Source organism: Maniola hyperantus, chromosome 15, assembly GCF_902806685.2.
Source record: "Maniola hyperantus chromosome 15, iAphHyp1.2, whole genome shotgun sequence".
In the NCBI taxonomy this organism is placed as follows: domain Eukaryota; kingdom Metazoa; phylum Arthropoda; class Insecta; order Lepidoptera; family Nymphalidae; genus Maniola; species Maniola hyperantus.
In genome coordinates this window covers 7,941,047-7,965,378 of record NC_048550.1, presented here as the reverse complement: position 1 = coordinate 7,965,378, position 24,332 = coordinate 7,941,047, and the positions used below count along the sequence as shown (strand labels likewise).

Below are 24,332 nucleotides of genomic sequence, written 5' to 3'. Positions count from 1 at the left end.
AACAATGGTAATAATTGTCGTGTTATTATTCATCGTTACGCGGCTACACAGTACTTAAATCTACCTATTATTCTATCTACGGCTCAGACGAAACTAGAAAAAGTGTGTCCAGACTCGTCTGAAATGGATAAACCATGGGCACTTAACTTTAATAAATAAAATTTGATTTATTAAAGTTAATTGATTATTTATAAATCCTAATTTCCCTCAAGCACAATGGCAAGTTTTGGGCCCAGGGCTCTTGCACCGCTCGAGAAAAATAGTTACTCGTGAATGAAATAGGTATTTTTACCACGGGATACATAATATATTCGCTGTTATAAAAGTAATCTCAACTTTTGATTGTTGATTTGATTGATTGTTTGTTCCAATCTAGGTACTAATATTATATAGAGGTAAAGTTTGTTTGTAGGAAGTAAGCTCTGGAACTGATGAACCGATTTTGAAAATTCTTTCACCACTAGAAAGCTGTGTTATTCCTGAGTGACAGGCTGCATTTTATTTTCAAAAAAATTTGAGATCCCTACCTCCTCCCTAAAATAGAGAAATAGTAATAAGTTACCCGTGCGAAGCCGGGGCGGATCGCTAGTAAACTAACATTGAGGTGTACGACGCGTGCACTTCAATGTTGGCACACGATACACAACGAGCACTAGCTCATCATATTTACTGTGAGTAGAAAATCGTAAACCTTTATGATAGTACTGTCTTTTAAAATGCCTTATGCAAGACTGAGAGGACTTTTATGACGTCGTATATATCCGAAATTACTAACATTCGCGCACATAAAGTCCTATTTCACCATATATATATTTTTTAATTTATAGACAACGCTTGGCTGCAATCAGACCTGGTGGCAAGTGATGATGCAGCCTAAGATGGAGCGCGCTTGCCTAGAAGATTGCCTTGCCTATTCACTCTTGTCTTGAAGGTACCCATATTATAATTGGAGGGGAAAACTGATGCGGGGAAGATTGTTCCAAATCTTAGCGGTTCGAAATAGAAATGAGGCAAATAGCTTCGTACGTATCCGTGGAATTTCGACTACGTACGGGTGCAGACTACTGCAGACCTTGGCGATGCCTTGCGGTACGATAGTAGAAAAGTGAAAGAGGAACCAGGTTGAAAAGTTGTTCAGCACACTCTCCGAAATATAGACCAGATAGACAGGCAACTTTCTGCCGATGTTCCAATGCAAATTTAAATGTATTGTTATCCGTCATAAATTCTCCTACAGCAAATTCTATCAAATCATGGGCCCAATTTGTTTCCCGTTGTGCTTTATTCTTTACAACCTTATCTAAGAATATTCCGAATTCTCAATCGCCAAATAAACTTTACACTGACTATAAGGGATTTTACACTTTGATGAATTTCCAATATTCTTTGGTAAAGATTTGGCAATTGAAAAATTCGCCTTCAGGAAGTTTCAGTTAGACAGATTGCAGGAAATTCAATAAATAATACAAAGTTGGTCAGTTACTAATAATTCTATTTTATATAACACTGAAAACAATAGATTGCTATAATATTAAAAATCAATATCAGAAAGGTATTAGAATTTCCAACTACTTGATTATGTTACTGTAGTGATGAAAATAAAAACAATATCATTTATATGCTATATTCATAATCTTATATATTCGTTTTTATTTTACTTTCGGTACCATATTTGGACTGTTTTCATTCTCTTGACTTTCTTCTGTAGTTGAAGGACTCCATACAGTAAAGCTTCTGCTGTGGGCGGGCATCCAGGGACATAAATGTCAACAGGCACAATGCGATCGCATCCTCTGTAAATATAATAATAACAAACATATTATGCAAGTGAAAATTAAAATTTTATAAAGAACTACCTAGATGATGGCTGGCGGCACGCACAATAGACGGAAACGTTTAAGTGCGGAAACCGGCCCAGAGCGAAGAAGAAGAAGATGGCTGCGACTTTGTCCGCATGGATTTAGGATTCTAATTGAACTGTTTGATTTTCAGGGATAAAAAGTAGCCTTTGTCGTTCCTTGTATGCTAACTCTGTTACCAAATTTCATCAAAATCGGTTAAACTGTTGGGCCGTGAAAAGCTAGCAAACAGACACTTTCGTGTTTAGTATGCATTTAAAATCATTTCTAGTCAATTTGGACGGTTAAACAAGTGTTGATTTTTATTTGGCTGCAACTTATTATTACTTACTAGCTGATGCCCGCGACTTCGTCCGCGTGGAATTAGGTTTTTAAAAATCCTGTGGGTAATCTTTGATGTTCCGGGATAAAAAGTAGGTTATGTCACTCTCCAGGTCTTTATCTATACCCATGCAAAAAATCACATCAATCTGTTGCACCGTTGCGACGTGATTGAAGGACAAACCAATAAACCAACAAACAAACACACTTTCGAATTTATAATAAGGGTACTGATGACCTAACTGGCAACTGATCTATACTAAATACTAATATTATAAACTTTTGTTTTTGTTTGTTTGTTTGTAATCGATAAACCATGAAACTTCTGAACCGATTTTAATAATTCTTTCACCATTAGAAAGCTATTTTATTCAGAAGTAACAAAGACTAAATTACATAATATGTACCACAGACTAAATTGTGAACAAATGCTAGTCATTAATAAAGTTGTGCATTAGCAGAAAGGAGTTTCCAAAAAAATGTGTCTCTGTATATTCTAATCTTGATAACTACTAAACATATTTTGATGAGGCTCGTATCATTTTCATTGAAAGCGTTCCTTCATTACTGCAGTATGAAATGATGAAAAAAACAGATAGCATGTGCAATTTGATTGTGTACATGATAATAAGAATTATCTAAAATCTGACAAGTTATTATTTAAAAGGTTAGAAGACATAGACAGAAAAATACTATAATTAGCTTCACTATGAACTTCCTGTCTACTATCCATACTAATATAAATGCGAAAGTGTGTCTGTCTGTCTGCTAGCCTATTACAGCCCATCCGTTCAACCAATTTTGACGAAACTTGGTACAGCAATAGCTTGCATCCCGGGGAAGGACATAGGCTTACTTTTTATCCAAGGAAATCAAAGGGTTCCCACAGGATTTTTAAAAACCTAAATCCACGCGGACGAAGTCACGGGCATCCTCTAGTTTTAAATATTGCTTACCTTACAACAGAATAAGAGTAGTGATAGTATCCACCACCATTGGCACAGCTGCCCATGGAAATGACCCATCTTGGGTCAGGCATCTGGTCATACACTTTTCTTAGTGCAGGTGCCATTTTATTAGTTAAAGTTCCAGCTACGATCATTACATCTGATTGTCGGGGTGAAGCTCTGAATACTACACCGTATCTGAAACAAGCAAATAGGTAAAAGTAACTTCTTGATATTTATAAGATCTTCAGGGCTATTCTGTATCTTTTTGTTGATTACCTAGGAACTTTATCATATCCATAAAAATTACAAATGATTGTGCTAAATGTTAACTAAAGAGTAGACTGAATAATAAATATACAATAACTGCAGTGGTTTACATAATATCTCAATCTGTCATTGTAACTGGTGGAACAAGTGATTGATTAGGTTCTCAGACAACTGCAGCTGTGAGGAACATAACCATGAAAAGCCAATGGATTTTAAAAATAATTCCCATTCAACCAACATTTATTTGAGAAAAATATATAAGTAGATGGTGTATTCAACCCACTTACCTGTCCATATCATAGCGGGGAGCAGCTATGTGCATCATCTCAACAGCACAACAAGCTAAACCAAACGTCATGGGCCACATTGAACCCTTCCTACCCCAGTTCAACAGATCGTCTAGTCGAGCCACAGCATACTCTGCCATGTTACTAGTGTCTTGGAAAGGGGAATACGGTCTTTGTTCTTTTGGATCAGGTGCCGGCAAATGGGTTTGGCGTACTTGATCTATTATAGGAGCAAATGCTCCTTTCTTTACCACCGAAAGAACGGTGGAAGGAGCTGCAGCCCCCAAAGCCTTGATAGCTTGCATTTTTACCTGGAACGTAATTACGTAGTAACTCAATAACCCTTTACAACGCACTCACAGATTTTCCGAATACTTTATAAATACACTTGGATAATTTCGTATAGTTTTACTTACAAACTTAGTACATTAGCTGTATTTATCGACTGTACAACATTTAAATAAGAATATTAAAAATATTTTACGTAACTACGAGCATTCGTGGAGATTGACTTTGACACTCTGTGACTTTGACTTAAAATTTAAATTGTTAAAATGTCGAAGTCAGCTGTTACAAAGTACCTAGGTACTCTGTGGTCAGCTGTCAAACACTGCGAGAATGAGAGAAAGAAAAGCGAGGACATGAGCGAGAAACTAGGTTTGTCTGTCTACGTTGGTAGAACTGATTTTAGGTTGTAACCACACCTCAGATTTTGTTAGGTTCTGCCACCGGTTCACTCATCTCATCGACAAGACAAGGATAATTTTGTTTATTATTTAAAAAGAAAACGTCATTTAACGGTGAAAACTAGTAAATATTATATAGTAATAGGCTACCTACTTACTAAAAGTATTCAAGGTTTTGAATCGAAGCTTTCCATAGTAGTTAGTCCATTGCTTTGGCTATTTTAAACCGGTAGGTACAGCTACAGCCTACAATGAGCAATGCATGGACATTCGGAAATTGTAAGTATAAATTACTAGCTGATGCCCGTAACGCCGGGCTTCGTCCGCGTGGAATTAGGTTTTTAAAGATCCCGTGGGAACATTTTGATTTTACGGGATAAAAAGTAGCCTATGTCACTCTCCAGGTCTTTATCTATACCCATGCAAAAAATCACGTCAATCCATTGCGCTGTTGCGACGTGATTGAAGGACAAACCAACAAACATACACACTTTCGCATTTATAATAAGGGTACTGATGAGGAGCGTGCAAATAAAACGGTGTAATTTCCCTTCTGATCAAAATTCTTTTTTCCCCAGGTGTTTTTGGTACACAGAAAATAAGAACTCATTTTGCAAGCAAAACGGCCAAAACATTGGGTCTGAAGTTTGCGATCCTGATCACTGAATAATACTTTAAACTTAGTTATTTCCAACCCAGATGATTAAAACTGTACTAAAATTGAGTCTAAAGCTTGTGATTTCGATCAAAATGTATAATACAATAAAGTTTCAACAGCTTTCATTCCGTCACAGCTTCTCCAGCATCTCCAGTAATATTTAATTTCGTTCAAAAAAGCATCGCAAGTTCGCTTAGATGATATTTAAAGATCAATTTCGTGACAACCATCAACATTCAAGAGCTGTCTCATGTCTGCATTTGGCCTAAAATAAAATAAAGTCTCAAAGTTGTAATTTTTCCATAGAGTACAGAATTTTTTTCATAATTTTCTATTTTATTTTCTGTCCATCACTGTCATATCACTTCAATTTTATTTATGCGGTGTTACCGTGTTAGTAACTTTCACAGGTAACTTTTACAAGATACGTAGTAATTAGTATCCCTATTAATCTGTGTTTACAAGCATGGTCTGTGTTTACAAGTTTGGTGTAACAATTCAAAAAAGGTTTTTTGCACTAGCGTATCAACTAGCTTAAATTATAATATTGCATTAATTCCCAGAGGAAACTTTAATTTTTCCTTTAAACATTACACAATATCAAAGATGCCTAATTTAGCAAAGGTAATATTATTTTGTCTTTTATTAAGTATTTAAATAAATCATCTTATGATTATAATAAAAATGACTTCATAACATTATTTTAGATGCCTAAAATGTACATTATTTACAGGACAAAAAATGGTTTAAACCTCTTTTCGAATTTGATGACAGTCCAGTTCCAAAGAAAGTTAAAAAAGATACCTCAAATGTCCAAAAACCGATTAGTAATAAGGTAAGAAAGTGAGAAACAAAATATTAGGTTATGCAGGCTATTAACCTTGGCAGTGCCATCCTGTTTGTTTTCCAGGGACATGATGATTTATGTATCCCACAAAATTTCTCCAAGGGCACTTGGGTTTCCACTCGCTCAAAACCCGAAGAGACTGCGACCAAATTGGTACAATTTGCAAGATTCTTAGGGGTGTGACTGCTCTGAACTGCACAACAAGCTCTGCTGCGTTTATGCACCCTCTAATTACAGCTATCTCCGCCAAATTTTTCGTAAGTCCGTTTAGTCGCACGGTAGCGCGCTCCAGGTCACCCATACCGCGCACTTTGGCTGCGCTCAACGCGCTGCTGAAGGAGTCCCCTCGCTGTGACATATTTGCTGACAAATGGGTCTGACCTCATGGGTCAGATCTTGCACTTTCGTGAAAATTTATAATTTTATGTTAGTTAGTACTCGTAGTTTAATTAGTGTAATTGGGCTTTATGGCCGTTCTAATTAAATAATAAATAAATAAATAATAATAATAATAAAGAATGATCTGTTTAGTGTTCAACTGCTTCAGTAAAAAATGTTTCTCTAAATGTTTCTCTAAAAAAGGCTCCTAAAATTATGATTCCTTTAAAAACCCTTATTACTACTTAACCAATATATAGTACACAATAAGAGTATGCGACAGATCATGATGGCAATCAGGGAGGGAACGCCCTGCGAACCTGCGACCTAGCCTCCTAGTCCCCCCGCCTCATACGCCGATTGACATTTCAACCGGTCGCGGACTATATGTGATCTATAAATTAATTTTAGGAAGCATCCATGCCTGTAGAGAATGGTAGCTTACCAAATATTAATGACAAAAACTGGATGAAAAATTTTGATCCAGTCACTGTAAAGGACCTGGCAGTTCACAATAAGAAGGTTCAAGAAGTAGACGAATGGCTGAAGACTGCTTGTGTGAATGCCAATAATGATATGCTGTTGCTATCTGGACCGGTGGGCTGTGGAAAAACTGCTTGTATAAGAACCATAGCTGCTAAGTATAATGTTAAAATGACAGAATGGATTACACCACTAGACATTGAATATCCTAGTGAATTCGGTAATAACAAGTTTATGAATTTCTAGATGACACCTGCCACTTCCTCCATGTGTATTTAGGTTTTTTTAAATCCAGTGGGAACTCTTGTTTCTCAGGATAAAAAGTAGCCTTTACCACTAAATTTTTAAGTACATTTGTGCAAAAAAATCACACCAATCTGTTGTCCCATTCCCAAACTAACACACTCACATTTATAATATTAGTAGTGATATAAATACTGGAGGATGGGACAAGTTGGTCAGCACATCCAATAAAAACCACTTGCCCATGAAATAAAAGCTTATATCACACGCTTTAATTTTTATTATGGGCAGAATGGTGTAAACCACTAGAGAAAAGGGATATCACCCCTGCAAGCACCATAAAAACGTGCAGTTTTTACTAGTATTTATAATAATCTAAGTAGTTAAGCTATACAGGGTTACAGGAAAATAGGACACGATCCCGTTAAGGGGTTATAGTACAGGACATTAGCTATCAAACGACCCCTAAAGTGCTTATGCGAAAGTGTATCGTTTTCGAGTTATTCATTTTTTTCTTGGTAAAAGGGTGTTTGCCACTTTAAAAATTAATAAAAAAAAAGGAACAATGTATTTCAGCAGATTTTTAATTATTTATTGCTAGTACATATCCTTGTTAATAATAAACAGTTATAAAACTAAAAAAATCTTCAAGCATTTTAAAATTACAGCCCAAAAACTGTACAAGTTTTCGATTTTTAAATTTAATTCTTTGAATAGTAACTTGCAAATTTTCTGTAAAAATTACTATGGCACTTATCCTGCGGATTATTTTAAAAACATCTACGTTTCGTTAGCTATCCATTGGTACAAAAAAAATATTAAAAAAATCATAAAATCAAGGAAAAATTACACAACAAAGAGACCAGGTAGAAAATTCTAACAAATGCTATTGCTAAAGAATTAAATCAGAATCTATGTAAAAACGAGTTTAATGCAAAATGGTTAAAGATTATTTTTAATGAGGTCAAAAGGTAATATAAAATCAGTCAAGTGCGAGTCAGGCTCGCACACGAAGGGTTCCGTACCTTCGTACAAGAAATAACAATTTTTAATTTTCTTTTAATTTTTATGGCGGCCATTTTGCAATTTTAGTATTTGTTGTTATAGCGGCCATAAAAATACACATTTTGTGTTTGTCGACTGATTTTATGTTACCTTTTGACCTCATTAAAAATAATCTTTAACTATTTTGCATTAAACTCGTTTTTACATTGATTCTGATTTAATTCATTAGGAATAGCCATTTGTTAGAATTTTCTACCTGGTCTCTTTGTTGTGTAATTTTTTCTTGATTTTATGATTTTTTAATAATTTTTTTATACCAATGGATAGCTAACGAAACGTAGATGTTTTTAAAATAATCCGCAGGATAAGTGCCATAGTAATTTTTACAGAAAATTTGCAAGTTATTCAAGAATTAAATTTAAAAATCGAAAACTTGTACAGTTTTTGGGCTGTAATTTTAAAATGCTTGAAGATTTTTTTAGTTTTATAACTGTTTATTATTAACAAATATATGTACTAGCAATAAATAAATAAAAATCTGCTGAAATACATTGTTCCTTTTTTTTATTAATTTTTAAAGTGGCAAACACCCTTTTACCAAAAAAAAAAAAAAAAAAATGAATAACTCGAAAACGATACACTTTCGCATAAGCACTTTAGGGGTCGTTTGATAGCTAATGTCCTGTACTATAACCCCTTAACGGGATCGTGTCCTATTTTCCTGTAACCCTGTATATTAACTGTTCTCAAATCACTGCAGTATGTATGCCATTCTCAAAAAAATGTCTTCACTGACATCATGAATCTTTTTAGGGTTCCGTACCTCAAAAGGAAAAACGGAACCCTTATAGGATCACAATGTTGTCTGTCTGTCTGTCAAGAAACCTACAGGATACTTCCCGTTGACCTAGAATCATGAAATTTGGCAGATAGGTGGGTCTTATAGCTGGCTTTAGGGGAAAAATCTGAAAACCGTGAATTTAGGGTTAGATCACACAAAAAAAAACAATTGTGGTCATGAACTAATAATTAGTATTTTCAATATTCGAAGTAAGATAACTATATCAAGTGGGGTATCATATGAAAGGGCTTTACTTGTGCATTCTAAAACAGATTTTTATGCATCATAGTTTTTGAATTATCGTGCAAAATGTCGAAAAAATACGATTGTAGTACGGAACCCAGTGTGCGAGCCTGACTCGCACTTGGCCGGTTTTTTTATTTGTATGTCCATTAAGCACCTGAGAAGAACAATGTTGCAACTTGTATTGCATGCAATCAAGATCAGTCTTTCCATGCTCCACACTGCAAAGATTCTGTGTTAATTACCCAAGTGATAAGCTGACCAAAAATGCAGCACAGCATGAACTTCTCCATTGTTGATTGAATTTTCATAGAATAGGCTACACAAACTCGGTGCGGCAGGGGACTATAAATAATATGATTTATGAGTATTTATTTCGTAATTCATTTAATTCATTGATACTTACCAATAAACCTGTCCTCAATTCTTATTTATTAATACTTGTAACTTGTTACTTGAAGATCCAATTCTTATAATGATATTAATTATTATTTCTTTGATTCTAGGGGACTATGAGTTCAAAGTACCACAGTCAAAGAAGTTCCTGGAATTTCTTATTAATTCTGCAAATTATACGTCACTATTAGACAATAATAGCTGCAAGTTGGTTCTGGTGGAGGACTTTCCAAATGTCTTCATAAGGACACCATCAGAATTTACACATGTCCTGCAGTAAGTTTTTAAGGGCCAAGTTTTCAGTTCTAAAAATGGTTTGGCGATCGTCGCTAACCCGGTACGGGATAGGGGGTGACGTGCGGGTTTGCGCCCCCCATACCCAGACCGCCCGCTGCTTCGCTCGGCGAAAATATAAATCCTTTTTTATTTCTAAGGCCCGATATCTACCAGAGTGGAGATTTGTTTAGCCAGTAATGATAGATGACGCGAAAAAATTATCACATCATCTAACAACGATCTGCTAAGCACATCTCAGCCAATCTCCGCTTTGGTGGATTCCTTAGTCCTGTCGAATTTCGATATTATTCCTTGTCTAAATTAGAAAGGAAAACATCTGTGACAAATTTCAGCTTTCCAAGAGTTTGGACTGGGTGTACATTATAAAGTTTTTCAAATGTTCCAGGCAGTATAAACTAAGGGCAAAATCTCCAATAGTATTCATATGTTCTGAATCTCACACAGACAATAAAAATACAGCATTCCACCTATTCTCACCAAGTTTGAAAGAGCAGTTCAGTATTCACCATATAATGTAAGTCTATCCTATTTAAAAAATTGTGTGTATTATGCGTACCAAATGACTTCTCACTCGCCATTTTAACTTGTGTCAATTGTCATGTGAAAAATACGATTTTATTCCTTATTTTAAAAGTGAACTGTACTTTTGACATGACAGTTGACCGGTGACCCATAGAATGGCGAGTCCGACTCGCACTTGATCGAATTTTAAGGTTCCTTAGTAAAAAAACAAGATTTTATGTAGTGCTAATTAAAAAGAAAACAAACATAAAGAAAGATAGCTTAATTAATTAGCTTGATTTTTTTAAAGATTTAACAGTGTATCAGCGACGGGTCTAAAAGCAGCTCTCAAAAGAGCCAGTGATATAATCAGTAAGAAATACACCTGTACATACAACATTCCTACGGCGGATATTATTGAATCTGTCGTCAACACATCAGGTGGTGACGTGAGATCGGCAATTTTAAACTTACATTTTGCATGTTTAAAAGGTCAGCAAGCTTTTTTTAATTTTCATAAAAGTGTAAGTCATAAATAAATTATTATTTCTTATATACAGGCTGTAACCAGAACGCTAGCAAAAACGAAGACCGGTGATAGTACTGAATACTGATGATTACTGGTATGATACCACAAAAAAAATAGTTATTGGTTTTGGATTGTGTTTAGATACTGCAACAATAACGCTAAGTTTTAGCTAGCGTTTTGGTTACAACCTGTATAGTAGGTCTTAATACGTCATGTGTTTTTAAAAATTATAAACCCTAACGCCCCGGCTCCACACGTTGGCATCAACTCTGGCCCTAACACTGTTCGCCCAACGGAACCTGTGGATCGGAAAATTAGCATTGGCCCCAGCGCTGGCAACGTGTGGAGCCGGCGTAAAGCTAACAGACAGATCTAGCTGAAGAACGCACACGGATTTTTTTTTTCGACGTCTCGTTAGTGCAGATAATATTATGGCCTCCATATAGTACATTTTAATAAGTCAATTAGTGGAATTTCCTTTTTTTATTTTATTGTGAGATAGGCTTGCGCTCAACGACAATCAACCTAGAAGATGCCTATTCACTCTTGCCTTAAAAGTATTTAGGTTACACTTGGCAGGAAACACGGACGCCGGAAGGGTATTCCGCGAGGCGGTTCGTATCAGAACACGTTTCGTACGAGTAGCACGCTATATTTATTCCTAGCTTATCTGTTACTCAAGATAATGAAACTACACTGACGATATACCTTAAGATTTCAATTTAATTTACCTTTTAGGTTCAAGCTGTAATTTAGAAACCAGTATAATAAAAGAAAAAGAAGTTAAAAGTAAAACGACTAGAAAGAAAAAGAATACATCAAACAAATTCATGTCCCTAGGCAAAGACCAAACAGTAAGCATTTTGCATGGTGTAGGAAGAGTATTAAACCCCAAAGGTAAGGAATTTTAGGGTTTTATGTTCAAATCTATATACAAAATATTTGTATTACGAAATACAGATTAAAAATATTTAAAGAATGTCATTTCTTTCAGAATTGATAGCCAGTGATGGACAAAAATCTTTGACCCATAGCCCAAAGGATATAATAGAACAGTTTTTAAGTCAGCCAACATCATTTGTAAACTTTCTGGCAGAAAACTACTTACCTCATTTCTCATGTACCTATGATGTAGATAAGGCTGCATCGGCTCTTAGCGAAAGTGACTACATGCTTGCTGAATGGAGAGTAAGGATTTAATTTACACTAGTCATTTTCGGTGATAAGCTATGATAGTCTAGTGGTTATGACGTCCGCCTTCTAATCGGAGGGTGGGGGGTTCGATCCTGGGCACGCACCTCTAACATTTCAGAGTTATGTGCGTTTTAAGTAATTAAATATCACTTGCTTTAACGGTGAAGGAAAACATCGCGAGGGAACCTGCATGCCTGCGAGTTCTCTATAATGTTCTCAAAGGTGTGTGGTGTGAAGTCTACCAATCCGCACATGGGCAGTGTGGTAGACTATGGCCAAACCCTTCTCACTCTGCGAGGAGACCCGTGCTCTGTAGGGGGCCGGCGATTTTCGGTGGTTAGACTTCGGTCTCCTGTTCGGGGGGTCGAGTCCTGTGTACAATCCCGAACATAAACGCCTTATTTTCAGAGTTATGTGCATTTTACGCGATTAAAAAACATCGTGAGGAAATCTACCTTCTTGAGAATTTTCCATAATGTTCTCAAAGGTTGTAAAGTATGCCAGTTTGCACTCAGCTAGCGTAATGACCTTCTAGCCTTCTGAGAGGAGACCCGTGCTCAGTAGTGAGCCAGCCAGGGGTTGTAATGATATATTTGACAGTAGTAAGAATATAGGCACACATAACTTTGTAGTGCAGCTTGGAATCTAAAAAATATCAGCTGATAATGATGAATTAAAATAAAATATAAAATAAAACATTTTTAAGGATTACTTTGTTGAAGACATATTATATTTTTATGTCACTGATTATCTAGCCAACCATACAAAAGTAACGAGCCCGTTATTTGTGTAATGTCTAAAGTGATAAATGCCTTTGCTGTCACTGAAAGTTTCATCAAAATCGAATCAGATCGTATAAAAGATTTTCTATTCCAGGAGAAGCTATGTCAAGAACATGGTTTATACACAGCAGTAGCAGGACTAATGTTGTCTAACAAATCACCCATATCAGCTTGGAATCCTGTTAGAGGTCCAAAAAATATGAAAGTTCAATATCCGTAAGTAGAATAATTAAGGGCCTGCGCAGACGAGGGACTATGTCCGCGGAGGACAAACTCTGATGTGGTTTACGGTGTTTCGCTGTAACCATTATTAGCACAGTTCACGACAGTTAGGGAACTTCTAACAAAACGTCGAGGCTTGGACGACACTGGCAGGTGTCACACGTCAGTACATTTGACGAGAGTAGCCCTAATTTTGTCTATTATTTTACCTCGATTTTACGTCAAAATAGACCAACATTTATCATATCGTCGATTCAGAATCAAACCGAGAGTTCCCTCTCTAGTTCACTATGTCCGTCCGTGTATAAGTCCGTCGTGTGTTATGAGATACAGCTCGTCAATGATCCTCCACGGACAATAGTCCGTCGTCTGCGCAAGGCCTAAAGGATTTTTCAAAGTTCTAACCTTTTTAATACCACATTAAAACATTTGAAATCTATGTAATGATGTAATTTAATTGGAACCAAAACTCGATACATATGTCACATTTTTGTTCCTGGTCATGTCCACCATGTTGGATTTGTTATGACGTCATAGTCTATGACACGAAACGTTAAAACAAAAGTAACCTTTATAAAAACTGAGTGCATACAAACAGATACTGTACTGATTTGATAGACCGTATATTATACTGGCTTACTAATAGCTGTAAAATTTTCATGTTACTATTACAAAGAAACATGATTTTATTTTTTCAGATCCCTTCATGAATTACCTCTCTTGGAGCCGAATTATTTGTACAAGGGCAAAGTTCTTGTCACAGATTACTTAACCTATTGTAAAATAATCGGAAATCAAACTTGAATACCAAAAGACTGACTATATTTAATTAATGATTTGCTGTTGTTCACAAAATAAAAGAATGTATTTAAATTACAAAGTCGTTTTATTAAGAAAGAACAAGCTGGTAACATAACATCTTATGGTTCTTAATTAATATTACTTATGAGCAATGTATCACTTGTTATGGGACACGGGATCTTTGGATCTGGGAACGAAATAAAATAAAATCAGTCAAATTATGATGTTTATTAACAAGTTCATTTGATGTTACAAAATAAAATCCTAGAATTACATCAGCACTGCACTTTCCTGTCAATTTTTATTTTTAGTTCGTTTGCACTGATCACTCACTCTGGTCAGTTTCCATTTTGCAAGCTTTTATAACAAGAAATAGTTTATTAATGCATAAAGTCAAACGTTCCTACGGCTGTATTAACATAATTCATACTTACCTGTCCTGGCCCTCTACCTACTTTCTACGGGGTTTAAAATGGGTGCCAAATTAATTAATACTCACCATTTGAAGTATCTGGAATGTGTCATGTGAAGTGTTATAATTGTTTGTATTGGTATTTGTTTTGTTGCAAATGAGTTATGAAAATAAATATTACCTTGGTGTATGGTATATTTATTTGTGAATTTTGATTTTCATTAATTTACAATAAGATGACACTTCTCCTGGGATGATATAAGATGATTATGATTTATATTTTTATAAAGTCGAATAAAGTTTTAGTAGTACAGAATAGTGGCGACATTGAGGTGAATCTGATCGCACATAGCGAGAAGAGCTGCAAGTAACGCATTTTTCCGTACGTGATTATATCACGCATTCCCCGTACTGAAAAATGAGGTATTCAAGACGTCATTTGCATTTTTTTTTTAAATATGAAGCGAGCTATTCGACTTCGCTGCAATATCTTGCGATCAGTATTAATGGGACTCGATAAAAATAAAATACTATTTATAAACCCTCGTTCACACGGATGCTTTTTTAACGCACGTTTCAAGGAAATAATGATGTGCCTTTGTTTGCTCGACTTGGCGGATTCACATTAGCGCTTTTCAAAATCACCACTTATATTTATAAATAATATGTTTTTACTATCATAGTTTTTAAGCCTTTTATTTATGTATTTACTATAGTACAGATTTGGGATTTCTACCCTCAGTACTAAGCGTTGAAATGTTATAAGCATACGTGTGAACTAGGGCTAACCTCGAAATAAAGGTCGTGTTTTAGTTTGTTCACCTATGAGGACATTGAGTATGTGTGTGTGTGTGTATGGTCGGTGGAATGTGGGGTGTGTGTGTCTACCGGGAGGAAGAGGAGGAGGACCTGGAGCGGCGGCGGCGCGGCACAGCGCGCGGGGAGCGCGAGCGCGAGCGGCGGCGGCGCGGCGGCGAACGGCGGCGCGGCGGCGGGCTGCGCCGACGATACCTGGACATGACAACCCACAGTATCAACACAGTTTACGACAGTTTGGGATCTTGTACGTCGAGGCTTCGATGACACTGGCAGGCGATGAATGTAACCTACATTTGACGTAAGGTAGACTATGGAATGACTATTTTTCTTTGACTTTCACGTCACCCATAGCCTAATATTTGACCGATCGTCGATTCAGGATCAAACTGAGTTTCCTTACTCTAGTTTATTTTGGTATCAACCAACTTGCAATACATATTTATATTCTGTCGGGTACTGTATGCTGAGCGTACCTCGGCGGCGAGTGTCGGCGCATGGGCGGGTGGCGCGGCGGCGCGCGCGGCGAGGGCCGGCGCGGGCGCGACGGCACCAGCACGGGCGCCGCCGTGATCTCCTGCCCGTCGATTTGTCCTAACCAAATTATACCATTTTATCCACTAAGAACAATAAGCTTAATCCATATTATTAATCCACACTTCCGCGCTAATATAATAAATGTGAAAATGTGTCTGTCTGTCTACGTACTATGATATGCCTTGCCCGCCCTCCTACTCAACTCTCGATTTTTCGTTTTACTCAGACACCAGAGCATCTTCAGGAGAACTAGACTCTACAATGCAGAATTGCAGTCATACTTTGCAAAGAAGTAGGAAGATTTGTGTTCCCACAGGATTTTTAAAAAACTACATCCATGCGTACGAAGTCGCAGACATCATCTAGTCTAATCTATACTAATAAATAAAATTGAAGTGTCTGTCTGTAATTTGGAAATAACTACCTCATATTAAGCTCATAATATTATGGTTATTTGAACTGTACCATAACTGAATCAAAAGTTTTTAAAATTTTTGTCTGTCTGTTTGAACAGGCTAATCTTCGAAACAGCTATAGCTAGAACCTATCTTGACAGGACTTTTACAGACAAGTAAGAGGATTAACCAAGGAGTAACATAGGCTATTTTTAAATTAATTTAACAGACTTTCAAAAAAGGAGTTGTGTTTTCTACCTATGTTCACAGTAATCTTTGAGATTTCTGAACCAATTTGCGTAAGTTTTTCTTAATCAATAGAGAAACTGTGACATTGTCCCATAAAAAATTTGTATTCCTACTCCTCAACCCTGATGCTGTAAGGAATTGCATTCCTAAATTGTGGTGATTTAGTGACGCGGACGAAGTCGAGGGCATCAGCTAGTAAACAATAAATACCTCCGTCCATATGTTTCATGGCATTTTCTGCTTCGTCAGGGTTGCTGAACTCCACATAAGCGTACCCGCGACCGTTGTGCGGGTGCAGTCGGTCCATGGGGAACTCCACGGCTTTGACCGCACCGTACGTGGAGAATATCTCGTGGATGTGGTCCCTCGACACGTTCAGTGTCAGTCGCCCGATGTGTATTCTGGTGGGGCGAGGAGGCGGCGAACGCTCGCGCTTTTTGCGGCCTGGCGATCTGTATAATACATCAAAATAAAAACCGGTCAAATGCGAGTAGAACTCGCACACGGACGTTTCCGTACCATCGTACAAGATAACACTTTTATGGCAACACACACACAACGGACAGCGTCATCTACATGTGATTTAGTAAACTAATTCTTTAATCATGAATATGTACAAACGCCGTTAGGGCGTTTGTGCGCTCATCTGTATTCGGGTCGTATCTGTGATTCTACGAAGTGGTCGTCATACAAATACGTACATTTGATTCATATTTTTTGACGGGTCCGTAAAATCATCCGTATTCGGTTCGTATCCGTGATTGTTCGAAGTGGCCGTCATATAAAAACGTACTCTTTCTATTCGCATTTTTACGGATACGTGCACAACACCTTTAGCGCATTTGTGCACTCATCCGTATTCGGTTCGTATTCGTGAATCTTCGAAGTGGTCGACATACAAATACGTACATTCAATTCGTATTTTTTTCATGCATCCGTGCAAATCACGCATGAGTGCACAAAGGCCCTTACTCTTTAATACTAGTTGTAGGTTAATCTGAATTACCTTTCATGTTTGTCCTTGCTCTTGGCTTTGTCATTAGTTGAAGGTGCTGACAATTTCTTCTTATCTCCTATGGGTGACCTGTCTCTTATTTTCTCTCGGTCTGGCTCACGCCTATCCTTGATTGGACTTTTGTGTGGGGAGGTCCTAACAATAAAAAAGCAAATATGCAAGGAATTGCAGAATATATATATAAAATAACTTGTATATATTAATTCTTAGCTGTGTTTGATGTAGGTATGGAAAGTAATCAGCTTTTTTCTATTTCATGCACTGTTCATTATAATGGGCTGTATATAATAATGAAAAAGGCTGATTACTTTCCATTTGTTGATGTAACACAGCTGAGAATTAATATACAAGTTATAGGATTCTACCTTATATGGGCACAATATACAAATTTTATGTGAACAAACTCTTAAAATTTCAAGTGTTGTATTTACACAAAACCAAGGCATAAGCAAGCTATAAATAAAGATATTTTATTTTAAAAAAAGACTATCTATCCTCTTTATGTTAATAAAAAATAACTTTAAATTTCTACAATACTTCACACTAACCAATTTAAATTATTTTATAATAAAGTAAATATATATTAAATTTTGTTATAAAACTACCACAAAAATGAAAAGTTATAATTGATTCCATGCATTGCCTCCTAAAGTACACATTATTTTAATTTGCAACATGAATAGATAGAATAAAAAACATTTTTTACTAGTTTTGATTATTTAGAAAAACCAAAAATTGATTTAGTAAACGTATTCTTAAATTTTACTACCAAAACGTGCAGGGCAGCAGGAATCAGTACTGGCAAACTCTGGGAGCAAGGACACACCTTAAGTAAAGTTGAAGGAGCTTACTTCTTCTTTGGTCTGGAGCGGTGGTTGCTGCTGCTGCTGCTGGAAGAGCTGGAGCTGGACGACGACCGCGACGAGCTGCCCGAGCTGCTCGACGACGAGCGCGACGACGACCGCGACGAGCTGCTCTCCGATGAACTGATACAATTACTCTCTCAACATATTACCACACCCTATCAACAATGTTGATATACAAATCCGTAAATTTACAGGAGGGCAATATAAATTTATTAAAAAGTACCATAAAAATGTTATCCTTAGGGATCACTGACCTCTATTAATATACGCTGGACCTGCAATTATTGCCAACCTGTTTTTGAAGCAATTGATTTTCGCCACTTTAGCGCTCATAGTAGCCGTAAGAGTCACGTGAGCGTACTACAAAGAGTATGTAATCAGAAATTTTTACATACTACTCAGTATTAAATGTTGCTGATGAGACCTCTATCAATATAGCATCAGCATGAAGACCATATGACACAAAGCATCAATTTTACAGTCCCAGTATACTTGGTGGGATGCTTTGAATAGGCACAATGAATAACTGTCATTTCGTATGGCAGTGATGGCACATAATTGTATATTATGTCCATTTCATCGTAAGGATTATGAAATTTATGATAATAATTATTACATAATTTCAAATTTTGTAATCCTAACCCTGATTACACCTGTAAGTTTTACTAACATAAGTAGCTTAACATGATTAACTTATGACTTTTGTAAACACGAGTACATTAAGTACATTCACCTTAGTAAATTGTCTGTTAAATAATTAATTACGTAAGCTATTTACGTGAGTAGAACTTACAGATGTAATTGTGGAGAGTAAATTTTTTTATGGTAAATTTTAACTTTAAACTGTCATCCTGTAAAGCTTAACCGTGGATTTCTGGATCCAACATTTTGTTGACTAGATGTGGCGATTTAAACTGGCATGTAAAAATAAATGATTCAGAATCAAATTCTCTCTCCGCATTGTATTCCTATGCTGAGGTTATGACCCCTTTGTGTAGTTGTGGTGATGGACATCTTATTATAATATGTATGTTGTATTCCTCATTGTGGAGGGTTGTGATCAAAGAGTTTAAATAATCACTACGTTTTAGTTGTGATTTCATTATTCATTTAGATTAATTAGGTCAGGACATGATGAATGGTAGGGGTGGCTTTCTTCTTCTTTATCTAGAACTTCATTTTTATAATTCAAAATTTTTAAAGACTTTGACTAATATGTAGCTTACACGATTTATATTTGTCTGTAGGAGAGAAATTATTATTTTCTTTCACTTTAGCTACATAAAAGCCGCCCAAACTCTATGGATAACCTCTAAAATGATTGTCTTTAATTTTTATTTTAATAAAGTAGGTAAATGTGATCGTTTTTACCTGCCACTACTATCACTACTACTGGATCCTGAATCTCCCTTTTTCTTTTTATCCTTTGGCTTCTTTTTATCCTTATCTGACGGCACCGATGGGGATTTGTTCCGCGCCCTGTAATTCGATGATTAAATAAATTGAAATTACTATGTTACCAACAAACATAACAAGCGACGCTTGAAAACACTCACATAATGTTTTACTTAACACAAAAGGTTCAAGAAAGATACAATAAACAGAAAATTGAAAAATTTCTTTCAGGGCCACTCTTCTGCACTTTTTCATCCACAGATAAACACCACCAATATTAATCTATGAACACCACCGATCACCCGATAAACAACAATTTACCGCCATTTTGATTTTTGTAGCGTCAGGACGCGGTGTTGCCAGGCAATCTATGCGTTGCGTAGTTAGTATTTAGTGCAAGTGCTTAGTACAAGTTGTGACTACCATTACTAACAACAGTGCGGCCAGTTATAGTAGAAATTAAATATTTTGGAAGTAAAATGTTTTATATAGAGCAACCCTAAAAATCACAACAATCAGTGCTGTCACAAATACAAAAAATTGTTGATTTATATAGGTACTCGAATTTTTAATTAAACAAAATGCTGTTGTTCCCAAGTCCCAGCACTATTTATTTTCATAAAACACCATATTGACATCATATTGGTCATATTGGTCATATAACATCATATTGGTATAAACCACCAATCCAGTTGGTACAGTAGCTACGGGTAACTTTAGAAACGTGTCAAACATTGTGACTCGATAAAAAGTACTTTATCCTGCTGTAAATTATTTGGTAACATCTAAGAACACCTTATCTATCAATAAAAAACATGTTTACGTAAATCATGTTCTAAAATCCCTTTTTTAAAGCACTAGGTATTATAGTTACCATATCTAGGTACCTACTTATTTTATTTTACTAGTTAATTATTTAATACTTTTATAATGCTCCGTCTTATGAAAAACTTCTTATGCTTTCTTGTGAAAGTTCAATCTAAAATAAAGAAGCAAGCAGAACTGGTTCATGGACTCATTCACATGAACCAACTGAACCACATACATCACTAACATCTTAAATAGGGTACCTATCATTATTTTACGATTTAACATTAGCTAATGTCAAAACGTGTTGTTTAATGGTTGTTTAATTAAAAATCCGACTATAGATGGGTTTTAGCAATTTATTAGTTTACTTTTACGAAAATTATTATTAATCAACAGCCACAATTGGGGCCGATTCTCTAGCACACAATCTCTAAACTAAACTAAATTAATAGGTCTAAATCTAGTGCTCTCCTTTTCCGCAAGCAACATTATGAAAGCGATGGCAATAGATTTAGACGTGCCATTTTAGTTTAGTTTAGAGATTGTGTACAACGGAATTAGCCACATTACCACATTACACATTACATTAGTATTTTTTTGGAATATTATTGAGTTAAGAAGCAATTTGATAGTTTACACGAGGAATATTATAAATACAATTTCACTATTATTACAATATAGGTAACTAGGTGTTTTTGTATTAAATATCAAATATTGTTTTGGTTGCAGTACATAGCACAGAGTACATTGAATATAGGTACATAGTGTTGCCAGAAGAGCGAAAGTGGCGCCCTCGTTTAATTTCTACTTTTTAGGATATTTAGAATGAAATTTCGGCTTTGTAGAGCGTTGTATCTGTCACTCATACCTATGTGATGTTCTGCCGGTCTCAACGACAGAGACAACGCTCTAAGAAAACGCTATCTCTTCCTAAAGGTCAATGTATAATAAGTATTTTCTATAGCCGCGTACTGTAATGTGTAGTGTTAGTATGTGTGGTTTAGACCTTTATTATTTAGGTCAGCTAAGGTTGTGATTCTCAGTTGAAATAATCCATCATCATCATCATCATTATCGTCCACCATATTATAGACTATGGAATAGGTCTCTTATAAAAGTAGGAAATTCCATACGCCACGGTCTTGCGCCGCGCCGCGCCGCCTGAACTTAGTGGCACCATGCAACTCGTTTGATGTAGTCGGTGCAAAACGGTGGGGTCTGTCAACACTGAGCTTTTCGATGCGAGGTCGCCATTCTATCACCTTAGGACCAACCAACCAGTTCAACCAGGCCAACCTATCAGTTTTTTGTACTATAGGTACCTACGCCGTGCTCATTGCCACTTCAGCTTTGCAACCATTGAGGTAGGTACGTCAGTATTTTGGTTCTCCTACGCATCTCCTCATTTCTGATTTGATCACGTAGGTAGACGTAGAGAAACTCGACTAAGCATTTAACTCTCGTCATCGCCCGCTGAGTAGGCTCTGAGATTTCTTGAGGCCCGTAAACTTACGGCCACGTCTCAAATCCATAAACGTCATCACTGGCAAAATAATAGGTAGCTTCTGTTTAAAAAAACTATAAGAGTACGACGGGAGGTCGGGGTTCCGATCCCGGGCACGCAGTACCTACGCATCTCTAACTTTTCGGAGTTAACAATGTGCGTTTTAAGCAATTAAAGCACTTGCTTTATCAGTGAAGGAAAACGTCGTGAGGAAGTCTGTAAGCCTGAGAGTTCTCTATAATGTTCTCAAAGGTGTGTAAACTGTAAATCCGCATTGTCAATCCGCATTTGGCCAGCATGGCGGAGTAGGGCCTACACCATTCTCATTCTGAGAGGAGACTCGTTCTTAGTAGTGAGCCGGTGATGGGTTGACAATGATGATAAATATCACTGGGGTAACCATTTCGCGGGTGGAACCAGGGGCACACGCTCGTTGTTTTTAAAACAAGTTTTATGTTCTTTCTTTTATAAATAAAAGGCCGACGACGTGGCAAGAGGTCGCAGTCGCCGCTACATACACCGGCACAGCGTCGCTAATGTGCCAGCCGTGTCGCACAGCGAGAGGCTTATAGCTGCCCAGTGCCCACTCAACCCCTGTACTATTAAAAGAATGATTAGGTACCTCCCTACACCTATATTATATTGCGACACCCGCAAGAAAAAACATCGTATCTTAGTAATTTCTGTTAAGCCTTAACGTCTTCTAACCTTTTAAATGTCTGTCAGCAAGGTAAAATCTACACTTTCACATAGTTTATATGTTATTATTCTAAGTACTTTATTTGTGAGTTTCAATTATTTTGTAAATACTTAATTTACAAAATGGCATTGTAATTAGACATACAATTTAATATTTTGTGTTAATATTTCCTTTATTCAGTGAACAAGTTGTAAGTTGAGATACAAAGCTTGTACGATGAAAGTTCGCTTAGTACAAAAAAATCTTGCCGAGACAGAACAAGACGGTATCTTATGTTACAATTTTAGTTACGTAACATTATTGATGGCTGCCTTAGCTAAGTAGGTATGTGTAACTAAATACTTATACTATTTTATCATCTTCAATGGATGCTGACTTACAATCCTTTTCCACTGGCTAAACTCGCTACCACACTTAATTTAGATATAGGGGCTCACCAAAAAAGAGCATTTTTTGTTCACTATGAATATGGTTGCAACTCAAAATCGCTAAAAAGTAAGTTACGATGTTTTTCCTTACAGGTGTCGATTGTTTGGTAATAGTTAATTAAATTACGATATTCTTTTGAAAACAAACTGTAACTGCTACTGAATTTTTTTGTGTATTAGCAAAATTGGACCTTTCACTAAAGTACCTAAATAGAGGTATAGTTTGCTTTGAATGCGTTTTATAATAATAAAATAATAATAATTAAATAAATCTAAAATATAGATATGGGAGACGAAAGGCATTTGCCCACATTTTGATACTTACGTTGCTTACTATTGAGTTTATACATTCCGCAGGTTATGGTAGTTAAATACGTTGATAGCGTCAATGGGCCCACTACGCCGCTTTTTTGCTCAGAGTTGTTTTGTTGGGCGATTAATGTAGTAACAACAGCTATTTATGCTTACTTATTATTATTTCTAAATTCTGTGGTAAAATATAATATAACACTCCTATTCAGATGTTGTTCCTTTTTTTCTATGTATTTGCTTAGGTACTTGATATTATATTTTTCTATTTGCAACTGTGAACTTAGGTAGGTGTAATGGTCGTAAATCAAAATAGGTTTATGAGGAAATACATGAGGGTCACTGAAGGCCACAATCCCGAATCATAACATTTTGTTCGAAGGTTGAAAACCTCGTGTGAAAATGCCTTAGACTACCTACTCTGTTACCTACCTACATATTTAAGATGTTGCATTGATGAAATATGAGGCGTTTTAGTTTACACACCTTAAGCCACTTTGCCAATAGGTACACAAATTTAAACAGTGTAAAAACACACGTTGAGGCTGATGAATTAAGGCGAGCATGATGAATTCCATAATGAAAGAGTTGCGTAAAAGCAACAGCCTGACCTTATACACTTGCCCATAGGAGGGAGTAATGAAACGTTACATTGATAATATTGTAATTTTATTACTACCCCTATTATATCACTACCCCTATTATAATTGCGAAAGTGTGTTTGTTTGTTGGTTTGTCTTTCAATCACGTCGCAACGGAGCAACGGATCGACGTGATTTTTTGCATGGATATAGTTTAAGACCTGGAGAGTGACATAGGCTACTTTTTATCCCGGAAAATTGCGAATTGTACCTACATGAAATACCTACTCGTAAATAAGTAAATTCTGATTTTAATGTTTGTCTCGCTGTCTGTCTGTCAGCGGGCTGTACCTCATGAACCGTAATAGGTAGAGAGTTGAAATTTTCACAGTGTGTATTTCTTTTGCCGCTAATAACAACAAATAATAAAAATTTCAAAACGGCTGCCATGTAAATTAAAAAATAAATTTAAAAGTATTTTACCTTGTACGATGGTACGAAATCCTTCGTGTGCGAGTCCGACTT

The 24,332-nt window shown here is 36.3% G+C and overlaps 3 protein-coding genes across 5 annotated transcripts; 1 reads left to right on the top strand and 2 right to left on the bottom strand.

Moving 5' to 3' along the window:
- Positions 1 to 1,475: 1,475 nt before the first annotated feature.
- On the bottom strand, positions 1,476 to 4,215 carry LOC117988742 (NADH-ubiquinone oxidoreductase 20 kDa subunit-like). 2 transcript variants are annotated; one of them, XM_034975921.2, is made up of 4 exons: positions 4,101 to 4,215; positions 3,685 to 3,995; positions 3,137 to 3,325; positions 1,476 to 1,793 (listed from the first exon to the last, which is right to left on the bottom strand). In XM_034975921.2, the coding sequence occupies exons 2-4, from the start codon at positions 3,987 to 3,989 to the stop codon at positions 1,655 to 1,657; spliced, it is 633 nt and encodes a 210-aa protein (XP_034831812.1). In that variant the 5' UTR covers positions 3,990 to 3,995; positions 4,101 to 4,215; the 3' UTR covers positions 1,476 to 1,654. The 2 variants fall into 2 exon arrangements, with proteins under 2 accessions (XP_034831812.1, XP_069359303.1); XM_069503202.1 differs by having other exon boundaries at positions 3,685 to 4,002; positions 4,109 to 4,183.
- Positions 4,216 to 5,464: 1,249 nt separating this feature from the next.
- Rad17 (Rad17 checkpoint clamp loader component) lies at positions 5,465 to 13,869 on the top strand. Its single transcript, XM_034975920.2, has 10 exons — positions 5,465 to 5,652; positions 5,762 to 5,863; positions 6,665 to 6,956; positions 9,575 to 9,740; positions 10,147 to 10,275; positions 10,573 to 10,754; positions 11,530 to 11,688; positions 11,786 to 11,979; positions 12,862 to 12,983; positions 13,688 to 13,869. Exons 1-10 carry the CDS (start codon positions 5,635 to 5,637, stop codon positions 13,791 to 13,793), a joined length of 1,470 nt encoding a protein of 489 aa, XP_034831811.1. The 5' UTR covers positions 5,465 to 5,634; the 3' UTR covers positions 13,794 to 13,869.
- A 134-nt stretch (positions 13,870 to 14,003) lies between these two features.
- Positions 14,004 to 19,797, bottom strand: LOC117988744 (RNA-binding protein with serine-rich domain 1-A-like). 2 transcript variants are annotated; one of them, XM_034975924.2, is made up of 7 exons: positions 19,637 to 19,797; positions 19,452 to 19,559; positions 18,066 to 18,200; positions 17,206 to 17,349; positions 16,410 to 16,651; positions 15,495 to 15,612; positions 14,004 to 15,213 (listed from the first exon to the last, which is right to left on the bottom strand). In XM_034975924.2, coding segments are annotated over exons 1-7 (876 nt in total). In that variant the 5' UTR covers positions 19,639 to 19,797; the 3' UTR covers positions 14,004 to 15,086. The 2 variants fall into 2 exon arrangements, with proteins under 2 accessions (XP_034831815.1, XP_069359794.1); XM_069503693.1 differs by having other exon boundaries at positions 18,066 to 18,185.
- Positions 19,798 to 24,332: the final 4,535 nt, after the last annotated feature.

Excerpts from the sequence above, each read along its gene's own strand:
- LOC117988742 (XM_034975921.2), bottom strand. The coding sequence starts at position 3,989 with ATGCAAGCTATCAAGGCTTTGGGGGCTGCAGCTCCTTCCACCGTTCTT. Across the intron at positions 3,326-3,684 it reads CCCCGCTATGATATGGACAG|ATACGGTGTAGTATTCAGAG; the intron begins GTAAGTGGGTTG and ends TGCTTGTTTCAG. Across the intron at positions 1,794-3,136 it reads TACTCTTATTCTGTTGTAAG|AGGATGCGATCGCATTGTGC; the intron begins GTAAGCAATATT and ends TTATATTTACAG.
- Rad17 (XM_034975920.2), top strand. Across the intron at positions 11,980-12,861 it reads ACATGCTTGCTGAATGGAGA|GAGAAGCTATGTCAAGAACA; the intron begins GTAAGGATTTAA and ends TTTCTATTCCAG. Across the intron at positions 12,984-13,687 it reads AATATGAAAGTTCAATATCC|ATCCCTTCATGAATTACCTC; the intron begins GTAAGTAGAATA and ends TTATTTTTTCAG.
- LOC117988744 (XM_034975924.2), bottom strand. Across the intron at positions 15,613-16,409 it reads CATGAAACATATGGACGGAG|GACAAATCGACGGGCAGGAG; the intron begins GTATTTATTGTT and ends TAATTTGGTTAG. Across the intron at positions 15,214-15,494 it reads CGCCGACACTCGCCGCCGAG|GTATCGTCGGCGCAGCCCGC; the intron begins GTACGCTCAGCA and ends TGTCATGTCCAG.